This window comes from Oncorhynchus kisutch, linkage group LG19, assembly GCF_002021735.2.
Source record: "Oncorhynchus kisutch isolate 150728-3 linkage group LG19, Okis_V2, whole genome shotgun sequence".
NCBI lineage: Eukaryota > Metazoa > Chordata > Actinopteri > Salmoniformes > Salmonidae > Oncorhynchus > Oncorhynchus kisutch.
In genome coordinates this window covers 8,072,673-8,098,001 of record NC_034192.2, presented here as the reverse complement: position 1 = coordinate 8,098,001, position 25,329 = coordinate 8,072,673, and the positions used below count along the sequence as shown (strand labels likewise).

General features: G+C 47.3%; 1 protein-coding gene across 48 annotated transcripts in view; it reads left to right on the top strand.

Annotated features, from left to right (window-relative positions):
- celf2 (cugbp, Elav-like family member 2) overlaps window positions 1-25,329 on the top strand; it is a 219,653-nt gene that overhangs the window by 57,735 nt on the left and 136,589 nt on the right. For 4 of the 48 annotated variants that reach the window (XM_031798211.1, XM_031798205.1, XM_031798186.1 and 1 more), the window contains exon 1: window positions 6,181-6,445. The exons of 16 other annotated variants lie outside the window; for them this stretch is intronic. In XM_031798211.1, the coding sequence (XP_031654071.1) occupies window positions 6,324-6,445 (122 nt within the window). In that variant the 5' untranslated portion in view covers window positions 6,181-6,323. Of the gene's footprint in view, window positions 1-6,106; window positions 6,446-18,890; window positions 19,138-25,329 lie in introns of those variants that run through there. 28 more of the 48 variants (XM_031798215.1, XM_031798203.1, XM_031798183.1 and 25 more) reach the window with 18 other exon arrangements.

The following is a 25,329-nucleotide window of genomic DNA, read 5'->3' as shown; positions in this document are numbered from 1 at the left end:
GGGAGGGTGGGGGGGAGAGAGGGAGGGTGGGTGGGGGTCTATTTAAGTCCAGATATACTGTAAGCCTCTCTGTTTGGTCTCTGGCCCACTGATCACTGTTGGTCACTGAGCTGTCTGGTGGATACTTTGTAGTATAGAATTTTCTGGATAGTCTTCAGTAATACAGTAGTTCTTCAGTATACAGTAGTTCTTCAGTATACAGTAGTTCTTCAGTATACAATAGATATTCCGTATACAGTGGATCTTCAGTATACAGTATAGGTATTTTAATTTTTGTGTGTATCAGAATTTCTCTCCTTCTGTTTGTGTGTGTGTGTGTGTGTGTGTGTGTGTGTGTGTGTGTGTGGAAAACATTAAGGAACACTTCTCTAATATTGAGATTCAGGGAACCACCTCCTTTTGCCCCAGAACAGCCTCAATTCTTTGTCATGAATCTACAAGGTTGTTTAAAGCGTTCCACAGGGATGCTGGCCCATGTTGACTCCAATGCTTCCCACAGTGTGTCAAGTTGACTGGATGTCCTTTGGGTGGTGGACCATTCTTCATACACAAGGGAAATTATTGAGGGTGAAAAACCCAGCAGCGTTGCAGTTCTTGACAGACTCAAACCGGTGCACCTGGAACCTACTACCATACCTCGTTCAAAGGCCCTTAAATCTTTTGTCTTGCTCATTCACACACACACAATCCATGTCTCAATTGTCTCAAGGCTTAAAAATCCTTCTTTAACCTGTCTCATCCCTGCATCTACACTGATTGGTGGATTTAAGCCATTTGTTTTGTACACTCATGCATGTGATGTTGGGAGGGAAGTTGGGTGTGGAGTTTTTAGCAGAGCCCCAGATGGCTGAGAGACAGGTGAGCCCAATTAGAGTCTCACTACACGGCAACATCATCACAACCACTGGAACGTTACAGCAACACATTCCCAACACTCACACAACTTTACAAGAACACCATCACTACACCGTAACATTACAGCAACACATTCCCAACACCCACACACCGTCACAGCAACACATTCCCAACACTCACACAACGTTACAGGACACAGTCACTACACCATAACATTACAGCAACACATTCCCAACACTCACACAACGTTACAGGACACAGTCACTACACCATAACATTACAGCAACACATTCCCAACACCCACACAACGTTACAGGACACCGTCACTACACTGTAACATTACAGCAACACATTCCCAACACCCACACAACGTTACAGGACACCGTCACTACACTGTAACATTACAGCAACACATTCCCAACACCCACACAACGTTACAGGACACCGTCACTACACTGTAACATTACAGCAACACATTCCCAACACCCACACAACGTTACAGGACACCATCACTACACTGTAACATTACAGCAACGCATTCCCAACACCCACACAACGTTACAGGACACCGTCACTACACTGTAACATTACAGCAACGCATTCCCAACACCCACACAACGTTACAGGACACCATCACTACACTATAACATTACAGCAACGCATTCCCAACACCCACACAACGTTACAGGACACCGTCACTACACTGTAACATTACAGCAACGCATTCCCAACACCCACACAACGTTACAGGACACCGTCACTACACTGTAACATTACAGCAACACATTCCCAACACCCACACAACGTTACAGGACACCGTCACTACACTGTAACATTACAGCAACACATTCCCAACACCCACACAACATTACAGGACACCGTCACTACACTGTAACATTACAGCAACACATTCCCAACACCCACACAACGTTACAGGACACCGTCACTACACTGTAACATTACAGCAACACATTCCCAACACCCAGACAACGTTACAGGACACCGTCACTACACCATAACTACTGTATATCGTTACAGAAACTTTACAGTCATACATTTCTACTTTTGGGAACATTCTGTCGTTCCGGTATAATCCACTATGTTTTCTCTCTCTAGACACGGCACAGAGAATGTGCCAGTCTGCTACTTCACACAGAGAGAGCGACATGAGCTGACTTTTTTTTATGCATCCCAAAATACATTTGTCAAGCATAGCTGATATTCATTATCATTCTAATGATGTGCAAATGTTGAGAGAGAGAGAGAGTGAAGAAGGAGAGAGGGAGGGAGTGAGGGAGGAGAGAGAGTAAGGGAGGGAGTGAGGGAGGAGAGAGAGTAAGGGAGGGAGGAGAGAGAGAGAGAGAGAATGAAGAAGGAGAGAGGGAGTGAGGCAGGGAGGAGAGAGAGTAAGGGAGAGAGGAGAGAGAGAGAATGAAGAAGGAGAGAGGGAGAGAGGGAGTGAGGGAGGGAGGAGAGAGAGTAAGGGAGGGAGGAGAGAGAGAGAGAAAAGACAGATGGCAGAATCTAAACACAATACTACTGTCTCTCTGTCACATTAGTATAAACGGACCAACTATGTCACAAAAATTAATCTCAGAAATAATGAAGGAATTTACTAGAAATGAGCCTTTTGTCGAACATAGTAACACTCACATACTGATGCACTCAGGCATATACAGCCGCGCACACACACAATCACACACACACAACCTCTTAATTTACACACACTATCTATTCACACAAATACTCTGAAACTCTGGGCAGGCGTCTTGTTGTGTGTTTTCTCCACTCCAAGAGATAACTGACAAGCCACGAGGGCTGCTTTCCCCTTAATGGGAGGTGACAAATTCATTTCTATGTGCTAATGCCTGTAAGTGGAACAGCCCTGCTTTCTCCTGCTTTCCAATGCACAACCACAGGAACCTGTCTGCGTGGGGGGGGGGCAGTGTTTGTGGGTAAAGTGTATGCGTGTGTATTTTTCCCTCCCTTATTTTCTTGTGTAGGCCTATATACCAGGGCTTTAAGTCCTGGTTGACCTTAGGGAAGACATTATTATTACCCATGGTGCTCGGTATTAAAGAGGTGTTGATCGCGCCGTTCTGTCTCTTTGTGTCTTATCCATCCCTTTGGTTGCCCCATATGGATGTCCTTGGCTTTGGAGTCGGGAGACGAGAGGAAGATAGGTTTATCGCTCCCTTGAGTCCTTCATCCATCCTTCCTCCATCCTTCCTTCATCCATCCCTCCTTTCATTGTAGATTGTCTCTCTGACCCCTCCCCCCTCCCCCCCTCGGATCGTCTGAACCACACAGCCGTTTGTTTACTAACCCATGAGGACGTTGTCAGGGCGACAAAAGAGCTGTTATCTGTTCCGACGTAAGACTTGAGACTCCACAATGGATGAAAACATCCCATAATGGGTTCCCTTGTCCGCTGCTGTGTGCCTGGGGAAGATAAGAGGAATTCTTCATACCTCGGCCTGATTGCAGAATCTGGCATCGAATGCAAGTTTTATTGCCTTCTCCTGTCTTACAGTCAAACTGCTGAGTCAAGCTTTTTTCTTTCTTCGGGAAAAAAAACGAAATAATGTATTATTGTGATATTTTTCTTGCTAGGAAACAGAGGAGGGAAAGACTGAGAGAAAGGAAGGGAGAGACAGAGGGAGAGGAGGATGAGAGGATTTCTTCAATGGATGAACACGGGCAGAATGCTTAATGGGATGTGAGGGGAGAAAGGGGGGGAAGAGGAGGAGTGCGGATGTGTACTCTTGTTCTCTACTCAGTCCGAGTGAAGCCTGAAGAGATACAGGTAGAGAGGGAGAAATAAGAAAAGATGTGTACTCTTGTTCTCTACTCAGTCCGAGTGAGGCCTGAAGAGATACAGGTAGAGAGGGAGAAATAGGAAAAGATGTGTACTCTTGTTCTCTACTCAGTCCGAGTGAGGCCTGAAGAGATACAGGTAGAGAGGGAGAAATAGGAAAAGATGTGTACTCTTGTTCTCTACTCAGTCCGAGCGAGCCCTGAAGAGATACAGGTAGAGAGGGAGAAATAGGAAACGATGTGTACCCTTGTTCTCTACTCAGTCTGAGCGAGGCCTGAAGGGATACAGGTAGAGAGGGAGAAATAAGAAAAGAAGTGCCTGCAGATTTTGGTAATCCCTCTTTTATGAATAGGAAGCCAAGCTCAGCTAACAGTGACTCACAGACATAACATAACCCCCCTCCTTCTACTCCTCTGCCACTCTCCCTCACACATTCAAAGTCAAACTTTATTGGCACAACTGTTAAAGGTACAATGACGTTGAAAAAGAACTTACTGCTAAGACTTTTTGGTTGCTAATCTCTCTCTCTTGGCTCATTCAGTGTGTGTAGTGGTCATAGCTTGGCCCAGGCTTGATCTTAGTCAAGGACTGGCTCTGGTTTGGCATGGTTAGTATAAGGGTCCCTGCCCTCCCTGAGTCTGGCTAGGAGAGTACACTGCCTGCCATACGTTACCATGACAACGCTCTTACATCAGATAGTGCCCCCCATGCAGCCAATGGGTATTGACCTTTCACTGTCAGACTGAGTTAGAAAGAGGAAGAGGGAAAGAGAGGGGGAGAGAGGGAGTGAGTGGGAGAGAGATAGAGAGAGAGAGAGACAAATAACATCCATAAGTAGGTCATTTCATTCAACTGTAAACACCATCGGAAGACAAAGACCGTGACGGGTACTGTATATTTGTGCAGTGGCCTGGAGTTACTATGATGTCACACTACGGTGTGTGTGTGTGTGTGTGTGCGCGAGAGGAGACGAAAAAAAGCAAAAATGTGATATATGATTTGGGTTAGTTCGGGTGTTAGGGCGGCGTGCCATCCTGCTAAAATCTACAGCAAATGAGAATTGATCCAGGATTGTAATTTGTCATTTCCTCAGGTCTGTATGTGTGCTGGCCTCTCACCCATCTCTCAGACGTGACCAGATGTTCACGGCCCCTCCAGGACTGATCCTAGAGCAGCAGAGGAGATTTACACAAGGAGATTGGCACTCACACCAGGAAATATCCAGATTTAAAGTTTAGGATGGCATCAGGGTCGGTGATGGGACATGGGTAGAATACATTTAGAATGTACAACTGAGTAAGAAGTAGGGTAGTGAATATGACCCTCAGATTTGCAATGAAAAACCAACAGACGGACTAAATTCAGCAATTAGGGCTAGGAGTTTGAAGCTGAGCTGTGTACTGCATCTTAACTGTGAATATATGTGTTTTTTCAAGTTGTTGTTTTGGTCCCTTGCAGGTGTTGTAGAGAGCATATATTATTTTGCACATTATTGCAAACATTGTCATGAATCTCCCAGACAATCCATAACTTGAACAACCCTCCTCTATCCTCATTGCACGCACACATGCGCACACACACATTGAGACGCTAATGAAGCTGTAGGCTTCTCTTCTTTTGTTCCTGGCTCAGTGAAACATGCATAAATCATAATAAACAGAAGGATGAATTTTTTATCAGCTGCTTCCTGAGTCTTCTGTCTCCGTCTCCTGTGAGTAGGACAGGCTCTGATGTGACAGATTTGGTGTGTGTATGTGGGATTTGATGTGTGTGTGTGGGATTTGGTGTGTGGGGGGGGGGGGGATTTGGTGTGTGTGTGTGTGGGGGGGATTTGGTGTGTGTGTGTGACAGGTAGTGGAGCCTAGCTGTAGCTGCTGGCAGGGCCCCATTAGGGAGGGCCACTAGCTGAGACAAGTCTGTTTTTCGCTGGGAAACAACATGAAATGTCTCCATATCCAGTAGGCCAGCTCCATTCACTGGGGACTGGGCTGGACTGGACTGACCTAGGCTAGCCGATGCTCGGCTGGGCTGAACTAGGTTAAAACTGGGCTGTGCTGGGCTAGAATAAACTGAGTTGGACTAGATCAGAGTTGGACCGGGCTGCACTGGGCTGGGTCAGGCTGGTCTGCTCAGGGCGCTAGTATTAGAGTAAAATAGGCCCACAACACAACAACATGAGCTGTCAGGGGAGATTACTTCAGCCAGGCAAGCCAGCAGGGTCTCCACCGTTCCACCAGAGAGAGAGAGAGAGAGAGAGAGAGAGAGAAGGAGGGATGGGTAGAGAGAGAGAGAGAGAGGAGGAGGGAGGGGTAGAGAGAGAGGGAGAGAGAGGAGGAGGGAGGGGTAGAGAGAGAGGGAGAGAGAGGAGGAGGGAGGAGTAGAGAGAGAGAGAGTGATAGAGAGGAGGAGGGAGGGGTAGAGAGAGAGGGAGAGAGAGGAGGAGGGAGGGGTAGAGAGAGAGAGAGCGGGAAGCAGAGGGGAGGAGACGAGAGAACGTGTGTTTCTGTAGTGCGAATAGGAACGAGAGAGCGCGAGGACAAGAGAGAGCGAGACAGAGAGCAGAAAGCCGCCGCTTGTTGTGAAAATAGAAGAAGAGGGTGAACAAAAAAGGGATCGGAGGAGAAAAACAGCTGTTGGGAGCAGAGCAGAGATGTTGGAGCTCTCATCCGAGCTGGGCTTTGTGCAGAGTGTGTGTGTCGACAGCATATGCTGCCCCCCCTCTGCACCCCACCCCACCGGCGGATCCATGAGGGCCGACGATCTGCTGCTGAGGTACGCACACACACATATATATACACACACACACACATATATATATATATATATATATATATATATATATATATATATATATATATATGTCGGAACCATACCCAGACACTCTTATGTGATCTCCTGTTTTAGTGTGTGTTTTGTGTTCTGGTTCAGTCTGTGTTTCTGTCATATCTCACTGCAAGGTCTGTCAGTGTCTGCTGCTCTCTCTCTGCCTCTCGCTCTCATTCTCGCTTGTTGTTCTGTTTAGGTTTCCCTCCTTTCTGTCCTGCGACTGTTCATTTGTTCAAGTGTAAAATCCAATGCTTGTACCTCCCTTGCTCTCTTTTCCTCTCCAACCCATCCTCCTTTTTCATGCCTCCTCTCTCTGCATGTGAGTAATGGAGGGGTAGTGGTGGGTTAGAGGAGGGGTAATAGGGGCGGTGTGAGGGGCTTTATCCCTCTCTAGGGGAGTAGGCTGGCCAGGGGGACGGGGCAGTCGATCAGGAGTGTGTGTTTATACTACTCACTGTTATCCAGAGAGGAGAGAGGGAAGGGAGAGAGGAGAGGAAGGCGGGGCAGGGAGCAGGAGAATAGAGAGAAAGAGGGTAGACTAGACTCCATATTTGGATTTTGGGTGCAAAATGTGTCTTTCGTTCATTTAGCAAAAACAGACAAACCTTTTCATGTTTGATCAACATAATCACCAACCTCTCCTTCTCTGTATCTCTCCTTTTCTGTCTCTCTTGTCCCCCTCTCCCTCGTTTCCGGACAATTTTTGGGGTTGTTGAAAGAGGTCTGCTTTGTTTATTTGGTTCTCAGTCACCCGGATAGAGAGAGCGAGGGGAAAAGAGGAGGGAGGTGAGGGAGAGGGGGGACAATGGGGCGGGCACAGAAACATCCAGCTCCAACGAGACAGACTCAGACAAACAATAAGTCTGCCAGCCAGCCACTTCAGTCTGCCGTTCTCTATCTCTCTCTCTCCTCCGCATGTAATCTCTATCTCTCCTCCACGTTTAATCTCTCTCTCTCCTCCATATTTAATCTCTCTCTCTCTCCTCATTTAATCTCTCTCTCTCTCCTCCATATTTTATCTCTCTCTCTCTCTCTCCTCATTTAATCTCTCTCTCTCTCTCTCCTCATTTAATCTCTCTCTCTCTCCTCCATATTTTATCTCTCTCTCTCTCTCCTCCGCATGTAATCTCTCTCTCTCCTCCGCATGTAATCTCTCTCTCCTCCGCATGTAATCTCTCTATCTCTCTCCTCCGCATGTAATCTCGCTCTCTCTCTCTCCTCCGCATGTAATCTCTCTCTCTCTCCTCCGCATGTAATCTCTCTCTCTCCTCCGCATGTAATCTCTCTCTCTCCTCCGCATGTAATCTCTCTCTCTCTCTCCTCCGCATGTAATCTCTCTCTCTCCTCCGCATGTAATCTCTCTCTCTCTCCTCCGCATGTAATCTCTCTCTCTCCTCCGCATGTAATCTCTCTCTCTCCTCCGCATGTAATCTCTCTCTCTCTCTCCTCCGCATGTAATCTCTCTCTCTCCTCCGCATGTAATCTCTCTCTCTCTCTCCTCTGCATGTAATCTCTCTCTCTCTCCTCCGCATGTAATCTCTCTCTCTCTCCTCCGCATGTAATCTCTCTCTCTCTCCTCCGCATGTAATCTCTCTCTCCTCCGCATGTAATCTCTCTCTCTCCTCCGCATGTAATCTCTCTCTCTCTCCTCCGCATGTAATCTCTCTCTCTCTCCTCCGCATGTAATCTCTCTCTCTCTCCTCCGCATGTAATCTCTCTCTCTCTCCTCCGCATGTAATCTCTCGCTCTCCTCCGCATTTAATCTCTCTCTCTCCTCTGCATGTAATCTCTCTCTCTCTCCTCCGCATGTAATCTCTCTCTCTCTCTCCTCCGCATGTAATCTCTCTCTCTCTCCTCCGCATGTAATATCTCTCTCTCTCCTCCGCATGTAATCTCTCTCTCTCCTCCGCATGTAATCTCTCTCTCTCTCCTCCGCATGTAATCTCTCTCTCTCTCCTCCGCATGTAATCTCTCTCTCTCTCCTCTGCATGTAAGCTCTCTCTCTCTCCTCCGCATGTAATCTCTCTCTCTCTCTCTCCTCCGCATGTAATCTCTCTCTCTCTCCTCTGCATGTAATCTCTCTCTCTCCTCCGCATGTAATCTCTCTCTCTCTCCTCCGCATGTAATCTCTCTCTCTCTCCTCCGCATGTAATCTCTCTCTCCTCCGCATGTAATCTCTCTCTCTCCTCCGCATGTAATCTCTCTCTCTCTCCTCCGCATGTATCTCTCTCTCTCTCCTCCGCATGTAATCTCTCTCTCTCTCCTCCGCATGTAATCTTCTCTCTCTCCTCCGCATGTAATCTCTCGCTCTCCTCCGCATTTAATCTCTCTCTCTCCTCTGCATGTAATCTCTCTCTCTCTCCTCCGCATGTAATCTCTCTCTCTCTCTCCTCCGCATGTAATCTCCTCTCCTCTCTCCTCCGCATGTAATATCTCTCTCTCTCCTCCGCATGTAATCTCTCTCTCTCCTCCGCATGTAATCTCTCTCTCTCTCCTCCGCATGTAATCTCTCTCTCTCTCCTCCGCATGTAATCTCTCTCTCTCTCTCCTCTGCATGTAATCTCTCTCTCTCTCTCTCCTCCGCATGTAATCTCTCTCTCTCTCCTCCGCATGTAATATCTCTCTCTCTCCTCCGCATGTAATCTCTCTCTCTCCTCCGCATGTAATCTCTCTCTCTCTCCTCCGCATGTAATCTCTCTCTCTCTCCTCCGCATGTAATCTCTCTCTCTCTCTCCTCTGCATGTAATCTCTCTCTCTCTCCTCCGCATGTAATCTCTCTCTCTCTCTCTCCTCCGCATGTAATCTCTCTCTCTCTCCTCCGCATGTAATCTCTCTCTCTCTCTCCTCCGCATGTAATCCTCTCTCTCCTCTCTCCTCCGCATGTAATCTCTCTCTCTCCTCCGCATGTAATCTCTCTCTCTCCTCCGCATGTAATCTCTCTCTCTCTCCTCCGCATGTAATCTCTCTCTCTCTCCTCCGCATGTAATCTCTCTCTCTCTCCTCCGCATGTAATCTCTCTCTCTCCTCCGCATGTAATCTCTCTCTCTCCTCCGCATGTAATCTCTCTCTCTCCTCCGCATGTAATCTCTCTCTCTCCTCCGCATGTAATCTCTCTCTCTCCTCCGCATGTAATCTCTCTCTCTCCTCCGCATGTAATCTCTCTCTCTCTCCTCCGCATGTAATCTCTCTCTCTCTCCTCCGCATGTAATCTCTCTCTCTCTCCTCCGCATGTAATCTCTCTCTCTCTCCGCATGTAATCTCTCTCTCTCCTCCGCATGTAATCTCTCTCTCTCTCCTCCGCATGTAATCTCTCTCTCTCTCCTCTGCATGTAATCTCTCTCTCTCTCCTCCGCATGTAATCTCTCTCTCTCCTCCGCATGTAATCTCTCTCTCTCTCTCCTCCGCATGTAATCTCTCTCTCTCTCCTCTGCATGTAATCTCTCTCTCTCTCCTCCGCATGTAATCTCTCTCTCTCTCTCCTCCGCATGTAATCTCTCTCTCTCTCCTCCACATGTAATCTCTCTCTCCTCCGCATGTAATCTCTCTCTCCTCCGCATGTAATCTCTCTCTCTCTCTCCTCCGCATGTAATCTCTCTCTCTCTCTCCTCCGCATGTAATCTCTCTCTCTCTCTCCTCCGCATGTAATCTCTCTCTCTCTCTCCTCCGCATGTAATCTCTCTCTCTCTCCTCCGCATGTAATCTCTCTCTCTCTCCTCCGCATGTAATCTCTCTCTCTCTCTCCTCCACATGTAATCTCTCTCTCTCTCTCCTCCGCATGTAATCTCTCTCTCTCTCCTCCGCATGTAATCTCTCTCTCTCTCCTCCGCATGTAATCTCTCTCTCTCTCTCCTCCGCATGTAATCTCTCTCTCTCCTCCGCATGTAATCTCTCTCTCTCTCTCCTCCACATTTTATCATTACTCCCTGATTTATAGAGACGTATTTTTGCAATATAAACCACATGTGCCTTTTGAGAGTAAATAACTGTTTAAAACATGGCTTAGCCTCATACTGATGAACACAGCCCAGACGTTATAAAACAATAATAAATCACACATCACCCTTGTGTATTAATGCTTTATTATGGGACAATAAAAACCAAGACAGGGATGGATGGGCCTCCTCTGTAAGCCCAGTCAGCATTACACCAAGCGCTCCCTTCTAAGTGTGCTTCTCTAATTGCGCCTCCCTAATGGCCTATGGGAAGAAGTCTCCTTTTAGGGCCCATTCTGTTGGTTTAGAGAGCACAGTTATGGCACCTCTCTCTCATTATCCAGCAAACAGAGAAGGTGGGGTCAATGGGCTCTAAAATAGTCCCCGGGCCCTCATGAATCTGCCCAACCACCCGCTTACAGCAAAGTGAAAGGAGCACGTCAGAATCACTACGCCCTATGTAATCGCCGGCCCACCTTTTTCAATAAGGAGAGTCCGGCTGGGTCAGTTAAAACAGGGTGGTTATGGATGTATGGGTACGTGTGTGTGTGTGTGTGTGCTTTCACCTACCCCTGGGTCGGTCCCCTAGCACAGTCCTGCTTTGTGTACAGCCCCTCTCTCTTCTCTGGATCAATAGTCCTTAGTTCATCAGTAGTCATTAGTTCCCTCAGTCTAATACGATTATGCTTAATAAGAGATTCCCCATCTGGAAGTAACACCCAGTATCAACACACACACACACACACCAGCGAGAGGGTGAGAGTGCATGTGTGAGAGAAAGGGAGTGAATGAGCTGTGGCTGTGAGCTTGTAGGTATGTGTGTGTGTGTGTGTGTGTGTGTGTGTGTCTGCTAGTGTGTTTGCATCAGAGTGCTTGTGTATACTTGCATCTGTGCTTATGTGTGCGTGTGCGTGCGTGGATGCACACCTGTGTGTGTGTCTGTGTGTGTCTGTGTGCGTGTGGATACACACCTGTGTGTGTGTGTGTGTGTGTGTGTGTGCGTGTGTGTGTGTGTGTGTGTGTGTGTGTGTGTGTGTGTGTGTGTGTGTGTGTGTGTGTGTGTGTGTGTGTGGATGCACACCTGTGTGTGTGTGTGGATGCACACCTGTGTGTGTGTCTGTGTGTGTGTGTGTGTGTGTGGATGCACACCTGTGTGTGTGTCTGTGTGTGTGTGTGCGTGTGCGTGTGTGTGCGCTGGGTGGTAGTTATCAGAATGACACCATCCTGCTCTCTCTCTGCTCAGCCCCAGAGGATCAGTGGAGCTGCACCAGTTTCAAATGAAAATAAATGAGAGGCAGTGACCGCTACTGCCTGGGTCCCACTTTAATGAGGAAAATAACAGAGGGGGGGCGAGAGGGAGAGAGAGAGAAAGAGGCCAGCACAGATTGGATGGAGACGGAGGGAAGGAGAGAGGGAGGTGTAATGAATGGAGGCCCACAGCCAGCCGGCTTTATTTTAACTCCTCTCTGTCACCGTGGCGATGGCCAATTACAGCCGGAGCGTGCTCTGTTGCACTGCAGCTGGACTGGACAGTGTTTTGGCCAGCCTCTATCCCCCTACACCCGTACAGGACACTGCACTACTGTACAGACAGTGTTTTATATGACTCACACCCCTCCTGGTGATGTTTAACCCTGACATTTTCTTCCTAAAACAGACACCCATCTCTGGATCACCTTTAGTAATAATATTAGTCTGGGAAGTGACAACAGAGACACTAAGGGTCTAGCTAATACAGGATGGATTATTCCATAGTTATCCCAGATTACTGCCAACATGGGACTCCACAAAACAGGACAGGCTGGCTAGCCAAACACACAGCAGTAATAGCATAGCAAGGACCAGCCACGGCTCAGCCTTTACAGTGAAGTTCCATGCTGTATTGTTGTTTCGAACAGTTTATTGTGACTCAGACCATTTGAGCTCAACAATGCTCAGTGTTTTCTGGTGTGATGCTGTCCAGACAGTCCAGACAGCTGAGGAAGTGCAGTAAGGGGACAGGGTCAAGTTAGACAGTCTCCTCTTCTGTCTCTGTCTCCCAGTTCAGTTCAAAGGCACGTAGACCAGACCAACAGACCCCTGAGGCAGACCGAGGCAGACCAAGGCAGACCGAGGCAGGAGCTACAGTTCAGTCATCAGGGTGTGAGGGTCACCCCTCAAGTCACGTGCTATTTGCTCAACAGCCAGAGACTTGTTTGGTGTGTGTGTGTGTGTGTGTGTGTGTGTGTGTGTTAATCAGGTCACGGAGCATTTACTAATATAGGCAAGCAGCTTCACAGGTAGACCTACTGTACCGTACCAACCATCAGACCAGCCAATCAGATTGAAGGAGAGAGTCTGCACACTCTAGAACACTATGTTCCAAACATGAACCAGACCAATATAGATGACTGATCAGTGTCTGTCTGTCTGTCTGTCTGTCTGTCTGTCTGTCTGTCTGTCTGTCTGTCTGTCTGTCTGTCTGTCTGTCTGTCTGTCTGTTCTGTCTGTCTGTCTGTCTGTCTGTCTGTCTGTCTGTCTGTCTGTCTGTCTGTCTGTCTGTCTGTCTGTCTGTCTGTCTGTCTGTCTGTCTGTCTGTCTGTCTGTCTGTCTGTCTGTCTGTCTGTCTGTCTGTCTGTCTGCCAACCTGCCTGCCTGCCTGTCTGTCTGTCTGTCTGTCTGTCTGTCTGCCAACCTGTCTGTCTGTAGCAGGTTCCTCCCATGTCCACTTAGCCTCAATCACAGCTGCTTGCTCTCTTGCTTTATTCATGAGTTCACATTAAATATTCACGTGTAAAAAAACAGACACTCATCACGAGTGGAAGCACGCTGTTACCCGCAATCCTTTGGGTGAGAGAAAGAAGCAGAGCAGGAAGCTTCAGAGGAAGGATGATGATGGTTATTTTGGGAGTGTCTCACTTTGATGATGTAACGGTAGTGGTTATTCTGTCTTGTGGAGGTGTTTGAACTGTCTGAACTCCTGTTGCCAGGTACGTTGGAGAGGTTGGTTCAGAACCATGTCAGTCCTGAGTGGTGTGGTGTGTTCTCTCTCTCTCTCTCCCCTCTCGCTCTCTCTCTCTCTGTCTCCTCTCTCTCTCTCTCTCTCTCTCTCTCTCTCTCTCTCTCTCTCTCTCTCTCTCTCTCTCTCTGTCTCTCTGTCTCTCTGTCTCTCTGTCTCTCTGTCTCTCTGTCTCTCTGTCTCTCTCTCTCTCTCCCTCTCTGTCTTACATGATGTGATCGATCTGTGTTGTTGGGCAGCTGTACTCCTGCCTGAGGAGAGAGAGAGAAAGAGTTTGGAGAGAAGGGTTGGGGGGAGAGAGCGAAGAAGGGAGACCTTGCCCTGAGCAGACGCTCAAAGAACACACAACCCGGTGAAACAGAGAAGGGGAGGGGGCTGTAAAAACACAATCAAATCAAATGTATTCATCACATACACAGTTTACAGCTAACCAAACCATCAGACCTAGCTTGCTATTATGACAATCCAATTCAACAATACCAATACTGTTTTCAATTCATGTAAACATGTAAAAATGAACTATAGCCATTCAATCCTACCTGCCAAATATACCGTGCGCTACAGGGGAATAATGCATACTCTAGAATGCCCTTCAAGACAATCAGAAAGGACTATTCAACAATGCTGTGGTTAAACAGACTATATACCACGGGTATGACCCAAAAACTTTTATTTTACTGTTTAATTCCTTTGGTAACCAGTTTATAATAGCAATATAAGGCACCTCAGGGGTTTGTGATATATGGCTAATATACTGTACTATGGCTAATGGCTGTATCCAGGCACTCCGCGTTGCATCAACATTTTCTCCCACTCTCCTTTGAGTAAGACAGGGTTTTATGAAAACAGAGAATGAGAAGGAGAAAACATGGACAAAGAGCACAAGGTGAGACACTTGAATAAAAGGTGGTTAGCAGCTCCGGCAGAGAACATGGCAATTATATCGACAATGAAACGTTTCATAGTGTGTGTGATAATGGTAGGAAGCCTCGGGCTTGTGGACATTATTTCATCGGTGACTCCTAACAGGCAGTTGAACACTTAGTTAGTTTAGGTTTCTGTAAAGGACTTAAGTAGTGAGGTCGTAGGTCAAGGCCTGCTCGCCACAGGGCATCAGAGAGAGTGTCATACTGTTATACTACAGACAAAGGGTCACCACACACACACACACACACACACACACACACACACATACACATACAAACACACACATACATACACACAAACTCATGTGACCCCTCGTTTAAACTGGAGCTGCTATATCTTACTACTGGGAGATGACCTGTGTCTTTTGCTGACACTGTTCCTGAGTCAGAGTTTAAGAAGGAGTGTGAGAGTATTAGGCTCTGTCTTGTCTCTGATACTGTTCCTGGATCAGGGGTTAAGGAGTAGGTGTGAGTGTATTACACTTGCTCATTGTGTTTTCTAAAGCAGTAGATTCATTTAATGTGAATGTTGGATTGTTAACACTATGTGAATGCACTGTGTTACAGGGAAGGACACATTATGTTAAACTTACTCCATTAAAGAAAAGGAGGTATGACTGCAAAGTGTGTGTGAGAGTGTGTGTGAATGCCAATGTGGTTGGTGAAGTCTTCTGTGCACCTGTTTCTTCTACACTGGCACTGGCATCTCAGCTGTGGAAGTGAAACGGTGTCTGGAGGTTTGCAAGATAGCACCGGATTCACACACGTGACATGCGCGCACACACACACACACACAGCCACAACTACATACTGTACATGCAAACACACACCCCACGTGTCCTATGAGAACGTCATTCCTTCGCGGCAGAAGAATATCTGAAATCCCTATAATCATAGATGTGGTAAAGAGGTCAATGGACCTCGACCTAAAGAACGGAAATGGCGTGGAAATACATGGGGGAAAGATCCCGAATCTCCTCATTGCCCCGCAGCAACATTAGCCTACATTTAGGCTATTGTTTACATGTGTATTTCACACATGTTGTAGAAATTGGAGTATGTATGGATGTCAACCCAAATGCATGTTCATGTCATCGTCACAATCAACTGCATTACAGTTAAAAATGACTTTGGCTGCCACCAGCGATTTCTCTATGCTAACTATGCTAACCAGCTGATACGAACAGGAGTTCGCATTTAGCAGACTATTTCTGAGTGTGCGGTCGAAATGTACACAATTGTTACCCGGGGGGAAATGGGGGAAGGGCATACTATTTCAATTTCAATCAGGGGGAGGGTTAAGTATTTTTTCATTTAGTCCAGGGGAGCGCCATGTCATTTCTTATCGATTAAATGTCATTTAGCTGTGTTTGAGAATGAGTGTCTTATTATATCTCAATGTGTGCCTGATGCTGCCCCTCATCCATGATTTTCTGCTGGGTGGCGCACAATATCAAGCGTGCCTAGTGTGGTCTCATTCTAATGATCCATAGCCTTTACTATAAGCCATGGATGGGCAACTGGTGACCCGGGGCCGTATGCGACCCGCAGCCCCCCTTTTGTAGGCCAGCAGACCAATTTTATGGGGAACTCAATCGGGGTCTCAACTTACTGTTGAGCGTTGGAATAATATTGGAATAATAGAACACTCAAGGTGCCATTTCTAAATTTGGTGGTGCATCAGCAGTCACTCAATTAGCCCACATAAGCAAAGCATTTTTAGATTGGTAAGTTAGTCTAGCTGCAAGCTATCTAAACTTGGAGTAAGCGTGATATTTTCACTCCTGTCCTTGTCCGCGGTGGTCTGTGAATCCACAACCTTCTGGCTACTTTGCCATGTAATGCTTAAAAAACAAAGAAAAGTTTCTGAAATGGCAAACCTAAGGTTCTGGTCTATGAGTGAGGATATATGGTAGGTATGTTCTCTGCTGTCCACTGTGTTTGAATTATTATTATTATTTTGGGGAGAGGGGAGGTTCATGTTTTTTGTTGTAGTTCGAGTGTTCGGATAAACCACTCCAATCTGTGAGGTGCAAGGCTAGTTCGAGAGAGCCAAGAGTCATGTTTAGAAGCAGTAGACCAGAATCGTGATACTGTTTGACATCATGTTTGAACATTTAATCATGAAGATCAGGATTGATATCAATATATTTCACAGAAGGGAGGGCCGTCTATTTTCATTTCAGAGAGGTCTTATTTTCTCTGGGTGTCCCTCATTACAAATAACATCCAGTCCCTAAATGTCATGCAGCAAAAACAGCCAAATGCAGTTCAATATCAGACTTTAGTAGCCACATTAAGGGCCTGTTACAATACATCAATCATGATGGATTTGACCAAAAATCTATTTTATTCGATCAAATTTGTTGAATGTGTGCCAATCCAGCGTCCTCCTCCTATCCCCCATGGTCTCCGTCCCATTGACCTCTTCACCTCATCTATCCTATATAATACTGCTATATATAGTAGTATGTTGTTTACTTATGACCTATTTCACCATATAGGGGCCAGGTGCGGTAAAACATGCAGCGTACAGTCTGCACCCCAGGGATCTAGTGCCCTAAAGTACTGATGTAGGATCAGTTTTCTCCCTCCATACACTGACCTTAATCATTATGTGCAACAACAAAAAAAGATGAACTATCCCTAGAGCTGTGCCTGGGCTCACACCACCTTGCACACTAACAGGCACACTCTGTACACTGTGTGCTCACTCTTTTGCTCCACATGACCCAGTTCCTGTTCAATTCTCCCCAAGAGAGTTTCATCTGTTGCCAAGAAAGAGTCGTTCTTGTTATAGTGTCTCCCTTTTACTCCCTAGAGGGATGAACAGAGAGGGGCTTTGACTCCTAGGCGTTTCCCGGGGCACAGCAGCTTCCTATGGTGTTTATTTCATCCACACCCATACGATCGACACATTTACTGAACAATAAATACTATGGGCATGACATGTTTTACATTTGTCAGACACTCTTATCCAGAGTGACTTACAGGAGCAATTAGGGTGAAGTGCTTTGCTCAAGGGCACATAGACAGATGTTTAATCTTGTCGGCTCACGGATTCGGATTTGAACCACCTTTCGGTTACTGGCCCAACACTCTTAACCGCTAGGCGACCTACCGCCCTAGCTGCGTTAAACAATATATCATTTGTATGGCCCATGTTAAGTGCCAACATTATTGAGTGATGAGACATATAAAATGTGGTTTTCATGAGTGTACTTGGCCACGTCTTCGTGAGTGTGCTTAGCCACGTCTTCATGAGTGTACTTGGCCACGTCTTCATGAGTGTACTTAGCCACGTCTTCGTGAGTGTGCTTAGCCTCGTCTTCGTGAGTGTGCTTAGCCACGTCTCCGTGAGTGTGCTTAGCCACGTCTCCGTGAGTGTGCTTAGCCACGTCTCCGTGAGTGTGCTTAGCCACGTCTCCGTGAGTGTGCTTGGCCACGTCTTCGTGAGTGTGCTTAGCTACGTCTTCGTGAGTGTACTTGGCCACGTCTTCGTGAGTGTGCTTGGCCACGTCTTCGTGAGTGTGCTTAGCCACGTCTTCGTGAGTGTGCTTAGCTACGTCTTCGTGAGTGTACTTGGCCACGTCTTCGTGAGTGTGCTTAGCCTCGTCTTCGTGAGTGTGCTTAGCCACGTCTCCGTGAGTGTGCTTAGCCACGTCTCCGTGAGTGTGCTTAGCCACGTCTCCGTGAGTGTGCTTAGCCACGTCTCCGTGAGTGTGCTTGGCCACGTCTTCGTGAGTGTGCTTAGCTACGTCTTCGTGAGTGTACTTGGCCACGTCTTCGTGAGTGTGCTTGGCCACGTCTTCGTGAGTGTGCTTAGCCACGTCTTCGTGAGTGTGCTTAGCTACGTCTTCGTGAGTGTACTTGGCCACGTCTTCGTGAGTGTGCTTAGCCACGTCTTCGTGAGTGTGCTTAGCCACGTCTCCGTGAGTGTGCTTAGCCACGTCTTCGTGAGTGTGCTTAGCCACGTCTTCGTGAGTGTACTTGGCCACGTCTTCGTGAGTGTGCTTAGCCACGTCTCCGTGAGTGTGCTTAGCCACGTCTTCGTGAGTGTGCTTAGCCACGTCTCCTTGTGTATTCGATTACAGCTGGGCCATGGAGTTTTTAACGCCTCATGGAAAAGAGGTCACCAAACCGAAGCATTCTTTCTGGCAGAAAATATTGAGTCATGTTGTTTAGCCTCCTACAATTCAATATTGCAAAGGCACACATTTTGGGGGGTCTTTTATTGCTGCACTTATTAGACTATCGTTAGTTTTGTAGTATAATGACCCTAATATAATACTGTCAAGAATAGCCACTGGCTGCTAATGTTCCCATATGCACGGGAATAACCGGTATAACGGTATCTAGCACATATCAAATGGTTACAGATTAGCTGCAGCGCGGGGCCGCCACGCCTCCCGACTCAGCACCTGCATTCCACAGCCCGATAGTTTCCTGAGCAGAGCGGATTTTCAGACCGGATTAGATAGAAAAAAACGAATGTGGGTGAAGAAGAGAATGTGACAACTGCCGAGTGTGTGTCTACTGCCTTGGGGAGGCCCTGGCACTTGCACCTGCCCCTCTCCGTCTCCGCGGCCAGGCGCAGTTGTCGAGCTGAGAGAGCAGAGCGACGCACTGTATACTTGCCAGGCAGAGCAGAGAGGAGAGCGCGGATCCTCAGCCTGTACACGGAGGGACACAGAACCAGGGCAACATGACTTCATCCTACAATCTGGACTTCCTGCCCGATATGATGGTGGAGAGCCGCTTGCTGGTTCCGGGCGATAGAATGTGAGTCATTCGCCTGTTCTCCTCCGGCTTGCCGACTCTCCCTTTTTTTCCCCGACTATGGTTGTGGTTATGAAAAACATCTGTCCAATGTGGAAATGTTTGCGCTCGTGTTTAGAGAGACTGGATTTGTTTCACAATTACACTATTCGATGCTGTTAGTTTGTGTTTGTGGGGCATATGTTATCGATAAAGACGTTGAATAAAACGAGACTGCTGCGAGCCCGACAGTAAAGCACAAGATAACGCTGCCTAACAGACAGGACAATGATGAATGAACGGCATTATGAGGATTATAATGATATCCTGGTGAATGACCGGCGTCTTTAAAAAGGTCGTTTATCAGCTATCGTCAAATTGTTGTTCATGTAGCCTGTCTAGTGTATCTCCTCGCCTGCTGCTACATGCACGGAATAATGGGATAACTTATTTGATATTTGCGGCAGCCGCTCATTAAAATGTCACAGGGTCTCGCTTGGATAGGCTAAGCAGTGGGGAGCGGGGTTGCTTGGACAGGGTGAGTGCACATGTTGCGGGTCAGAGTGGCTCCCTATTCGCCCTCAAATCATCCCTAAATACAGTGGTGTGTGTCACGTGCTAATGATTTAACGCGCATGCCAGCTCTGCTGTCTTGTGCATTGTTTTGTCATTGTGCACATCTTTGTTTGCAAATATGAGAATAATTTATTTCTGGACTAGCACTATGCTACTTCGGTGTGAAAGGGATATTGACAGCAGCTTTGCACTGCAGACTGTATTTTATTGCATAGTGAAATAGATCAGTGCATATGTGAAATTGTAGGGACATGCGAACAGGTAGACCCCCAATATTCAGCCCTCCCAGATAGTATATGAACATGCCATAAGCAATGGCAAAAGGAGTAGAATCGCAGGAAATTAGCTTTAACGGTCGACTTTGGGCTCGAAAAACGGTCCAACTCCTCCTCTTTCTCAATTTTCAAACATATATGGGGTGTGCCTTTGGGTCGTGGATGTTTCATTCTGGTCATGCGCGCTGCGGCCAACATAACTAGCGAAGCTAGTGACTTGAAGCTAGCCATTAACCTCTCCAGAATGTGGGGACTTCATTTCACAGAATGTGTTTTTGGACAGAATATATATCTGGTAAATGGAGCTTCTTATACATCCCCCACAAAAAAAACATGAAATGACCTGGTGTGATGGTACATTGGTCAGTTATACAGTTTAAAGCCTTTATTTTGGGGGTTTTGCCCGAAGCCAACCTTTAAAGTAACTGTCCAGTGTTTCCAGACTTCTATGAAATATGACCTATAATTCATTACAATCTGAGTGAAATATTTTCCCTTAAAAAATGTTTTATTATGTTGGATATATTAAAAAAGTAGCTTTTCTGTGTTTGAATGGTGTGGGCTATATTGGTCATGAAAAATATTCATTCCAGTAGACTGCTGATTGGCCAGTTTATCCTCCTCAGAGGGATGACATCATCCTCTATAAGGAAATAGCAGGCATTTTTTAAATGGTCTGTTTGCATACAAGTTTGATGTTGTGTTTTTTTCCCCTCCAATTTAAGCTTTGGCCACAAATACGAATCAACAACATTTAGGTATAAGTTAACAGAATATTAACTTTTAAAAGTGTGATTTTCACTAGACAGTTACTTTAATATGGCAAAATGTTATCTCGGACTCATGACAAAATATGTGCTATATCATTATAAACTACATTTTTCTCTCTGCACTATGGCAAAATGTATTAAAATGCAGGAAGTTAGTTGTTTCCAACTATGTCGTTTCACTTATACTGTGATTTGAAAATGCCTCTCTATATACCCCTCAAAATACCCCTTAAGAGAGGCATACTAAGTCATGTCAAACTGCGCATTTCAGGAAATGGATTTTTAAAATGTCCCAAAAAAACCTGTGGGATAAAACACACAAGCTCATTCAAGCCATATCGGAATGTGCAGTGACTAACAACTCCCTGCTTGTTCAAATTCGATTTGGGGTCTGCGGCACGAGTTCTGCTATAAGAGGGACAGAAATCAGATTATGCTGCGTGCACAACAAGACACTTAAGTCCAGAATTCCGGGGACGGGGACAAAGGGAGGTTTTCAGGCTGACATAATGATCACGGTCTGTTATTCCGCCCGCACAGCTGACTCGCGCTCCCAGTCCCTGTCCCATTTACGTCCTCTCTGCTTAGAGCGTTAGTTGTTGATGGGCTCACGTTCTAATGGTGAGAATGTACCCCCCTCTTCTCCTTCTCCCCTTCTCCTCATTCACCCTCTCTCCTCCTTCTCCCTCAGCTCTTTTGCCATCTCATGACTTCTCTCATTACGTTGTTAAATGTTGCACATTTAAACGGGCCTCACCAAATGGCCTTTCTGTGTGTGTGACCTCTCGTTCCAGTGACTGAAGACACTCTGACCCTGTTGATCCCATCAGACATCGAGCTGTTTCCCTCCACTGACTTGTCCATTATATTCACACCGCCCTCTCATTTATCAGTGTCTATGCCTTTACGCACGCCCCCTGCTCTCTCTCTCTCTCTCTCACACACACACACACACACACACACACACACACACACACACACACACACACACACACACACACACATAACCAAGGGGAGTTGGGAGACCTTCAAAGTCATAGCGACTCCATTTCTCTATTCCTGTTTCTCTATTCCTGCTCCGTTCCCCAATCCCTCACTCCTGTCGTCCTCTTCCTAGCTTTTACATTCTCTTTCGCTCTCTCTCGCTCTCTCTCTCTCGCTCTCTCGCTCTCTCTCTCTCTCCAGCCTCCAGCCCTGAAAGGCTCTGCCTGTTTTTAAATGGTCTTTTCTCTCCTCGCCTGACATTTAGTGGCGTGTGCTATCTGCCTACCCGCCGCTGTAGCCAGGCCCTGCTACAGTTCACGATATCACTGTGTGTGTGTGAGTGTGTGACATCCCACCTTTTACCTCACACACCCTCCTTTGGATTTATAATGAGAGGGGTTGGGGGTGGTGGGAAAAGAGCTTCTCTCGCCGGCTGAGGGTTGATGCCCGCCGCGGGGACCGCACCATAGTGCCGTTAATGCTGGGTAATCTGGAGGTTTTAACTGGAGGGTACTTGTCTGTGGCCTTGCTACGATGCTGCTTCTCACCCAGTCACAGAGAGGCGGACAGCTCCAGCAGATAACAGTTAGGGAGGTAGCAGTTACAATTCACACTAACATACCCTTTTATATTCCTCAGCTATTTATGAATTTACCTAGCTCCCAAGTGTTACCGAGAGTTATGTGTTGTTATGGAATATCATATACCACATTTATTTGTGTCAGGTTGTTTAATGGCTCTATTTGGATTTTAGATTCGAGTCCCTGACCATTATGTTTTTTCCATGGCCTTTTTTTCATTCTCAGAATTTTATTCCATTATATTTTTGTTGTTCAATGGGCCTGAAATGGCAGATCCCCCATGAGTCTAGTGAACTGATGGTAGTGTACTCAGTTTGGCTCCCAGAGGAATTCTTGGCCCCGTTCCAGTTCGGCCTCTAGCTACTTCCTCTAGCCCCCACCACCTTGAAAACACTGGTGGAAGCTCTAATTCCAGTAGCTTATCAAACAACTAGATGGAGCCATCACTGTAATGCCTAACAGTGGTTTCAGATCTATTAACATGGAAGGGACAAGGGGTTGTGGAAGTGTCTACGGCCCAAAATACCCCCTTTAAGGCAGTGGTCCTCTTAATAACGGGCTCTCTGGGAAATGTGCGACCCCTCACCCCAGACTGACTGTGTGTGTAGGATCCCATCTGTTTGACTTGACTAGAACTTCACTGGCCCTGAGGCACCATGACACTGACCCAGTCAGACCTCTCACTGAGAGGCTCAACAGTACACTAAGATGGCCTCATCTCCTTTCTATCATTATCACAGATAAGTCAACAGACTGGATAGGTTCCATCACGTTGCTTTCACCTGTCATGTCCTGCCAGACCAGTCGTCATGAGGAAGAAGGAAAGGAAAATACTATTGGGACTCGGCCGGGGGAAATCATTTTCCCTCTTACTTATTCTCCTGTCCAGTTGTTCCTTCTTTACTTCACTCCTCGGTCACTAACTCTCTCGTTCAGTCTCTCTCCCTCGTTCCCCTCCTCCTCCCCAGAGACAGCTGCTCCATTCCTTCATCCTTCCATTCCTTCATCCCTCCATTCCTTCAGTGAAGCAGTGAAAGGGTGTATTTGACTATAGACACCCATTCATCATCCCCTATGCATGAGTGAACCACACCTGTCTTCCCCTCACTCCCTCCGGCCCTCACTCCCTCCAGCCCCCACTCCCTCCAGCCCTCACTCCCTCCAGCCCTCACTCCCTCCGGCCCTCACTCCCTCCGGCCCTCACTCCCTCCGGCCCTCACTCCCTCCGGCCCTCACTCCCTCCAGCCCTCACTCCCTCCAGCCCTCACCCCCTCCAGCCCTCACCCCCTCCAGCCCTCACTCCCTCCGGCCCTCACTCCCTCCGGCCCTAACTCCCTCCAGCCCTCACTCCCTCCAGCCCTCATTCCCACTCAGAAAGCACACAAATCATGGGTCCAACAGCTGAAACCTCATGTGACAGAGAACATGGGATCGCATGAGAAATGTGTGTCAGGGGGAGAGAAGGGAGAGTCACAGGGAGGGACAGAGAGGGAGAACGGTGGGTAGGGTGAGCGAGGGAGGGGGAAGGGTGAAAGGGACAGGGAGTGAGTGAGAGGTGGGGCATTGTGAGGCAGGACAAGAGACAGGGAGACGGAGGGACAGAGAGAAAGGGGTACAATCAAAATGTGAGGCTCAATGAGGGAGGGTGTGAGAGCAGAGAGGGAGAAAGAAAGGAGGAAGAGGAAGAAAAAGAGGGAGAGTTGATAGTCAGGCAGGATGTGGCTTAGTGCCAGCACGTTCTGGTCAGCAGAGGAGCTTCTGGCTTATCTGCTGTGGAGATGGATGGAGGGAGGAAGAGAGGAAGAGAGGGACAGAGAGAGAAGCTCACCTAAGAGAGGCCTCTCCATTCTGTCTACTACAGTAGCTAGTTCACATACATGTCTATAGAAGCCTTTAGCCCCAGTGTTTCATTACCTGCACAGACGCACTCTCGGTTTACCTGCACAGACGCACTCTCGGTTTACCTGCACAGATGCACTCTCGGTTTACCTGCACAGACGCACTCTCGGTTTACCTGCACAGACGCACTCTCGGTTTACCTGCACAGATGCACTCTCGGTTTACCTGCACAGACGCATTCTCTGTTTACCTACACAGACGCACTCTCTGTTTACATGCAGAGACGCACTCTCTGTTTACATGCACAGACGCACTCTCGGTTTACATGCACAGACGCACTCTCGGTTTACCTGCACAGACGCATTCTCTGTTTACCTACACAGACGCACTCTCTGTTTACCTACACAGACGCACTCTCTGTTTACATGCACAGACGCACTCTCGGTTTACCTGCACAGACGCATTCTCTGTTTACCTACACAGACGCACTCTCTGTTTACATGCACAGACGCACTCTCTGTTTACATGCACAGACGCACTCTCTGTTTACCTTTACAGATACACTCTCTGTTTACCTACACAGACGCACTCTCTGTTTACCTACACAGACGCACTCTCTGTTTACCTGCACAGACACACTCTCTGTTTACCTTCACAGATGCACTCTCTGTTTACCTGCACAGACACACTCTCTGTTTACCTTTACAGATACACTCTCTGTTTACCTACACATACGCACTCTCTGTTTACCTACACAGACGCACTCTCTGTTTACCTGCACAGACACACTCTCTGTTTACCTTCACAGATGCACTCTCTGTTTACATGCAGAGACGCACTCTCTGTTTACATGCACAGACGCACTCTCGGTTTACATGCACAGACGCACTCTCGGTTTACCTGCACAGACGCATTCTCTGTTTACCTACACAGACGCACTCTCTGTTTACATGCACAGACGCACTCTCTGTTTACATGCACAGACGCACTCTCTGTTTACATGCACAGACGCACTCTCTGTTTACATGCACAGACCCACTCTCGGTTTACCTGCACAGACGCATTCTCTGTTTAACTACACAGACGCACTCTCTGTTTACATGCAGAGACGCACTCTCTGTTTACCTACACAGACGCACTCTCTGTTTACCTTTACAGATACACTCTCTGTTTACCTACACAGACGCACTC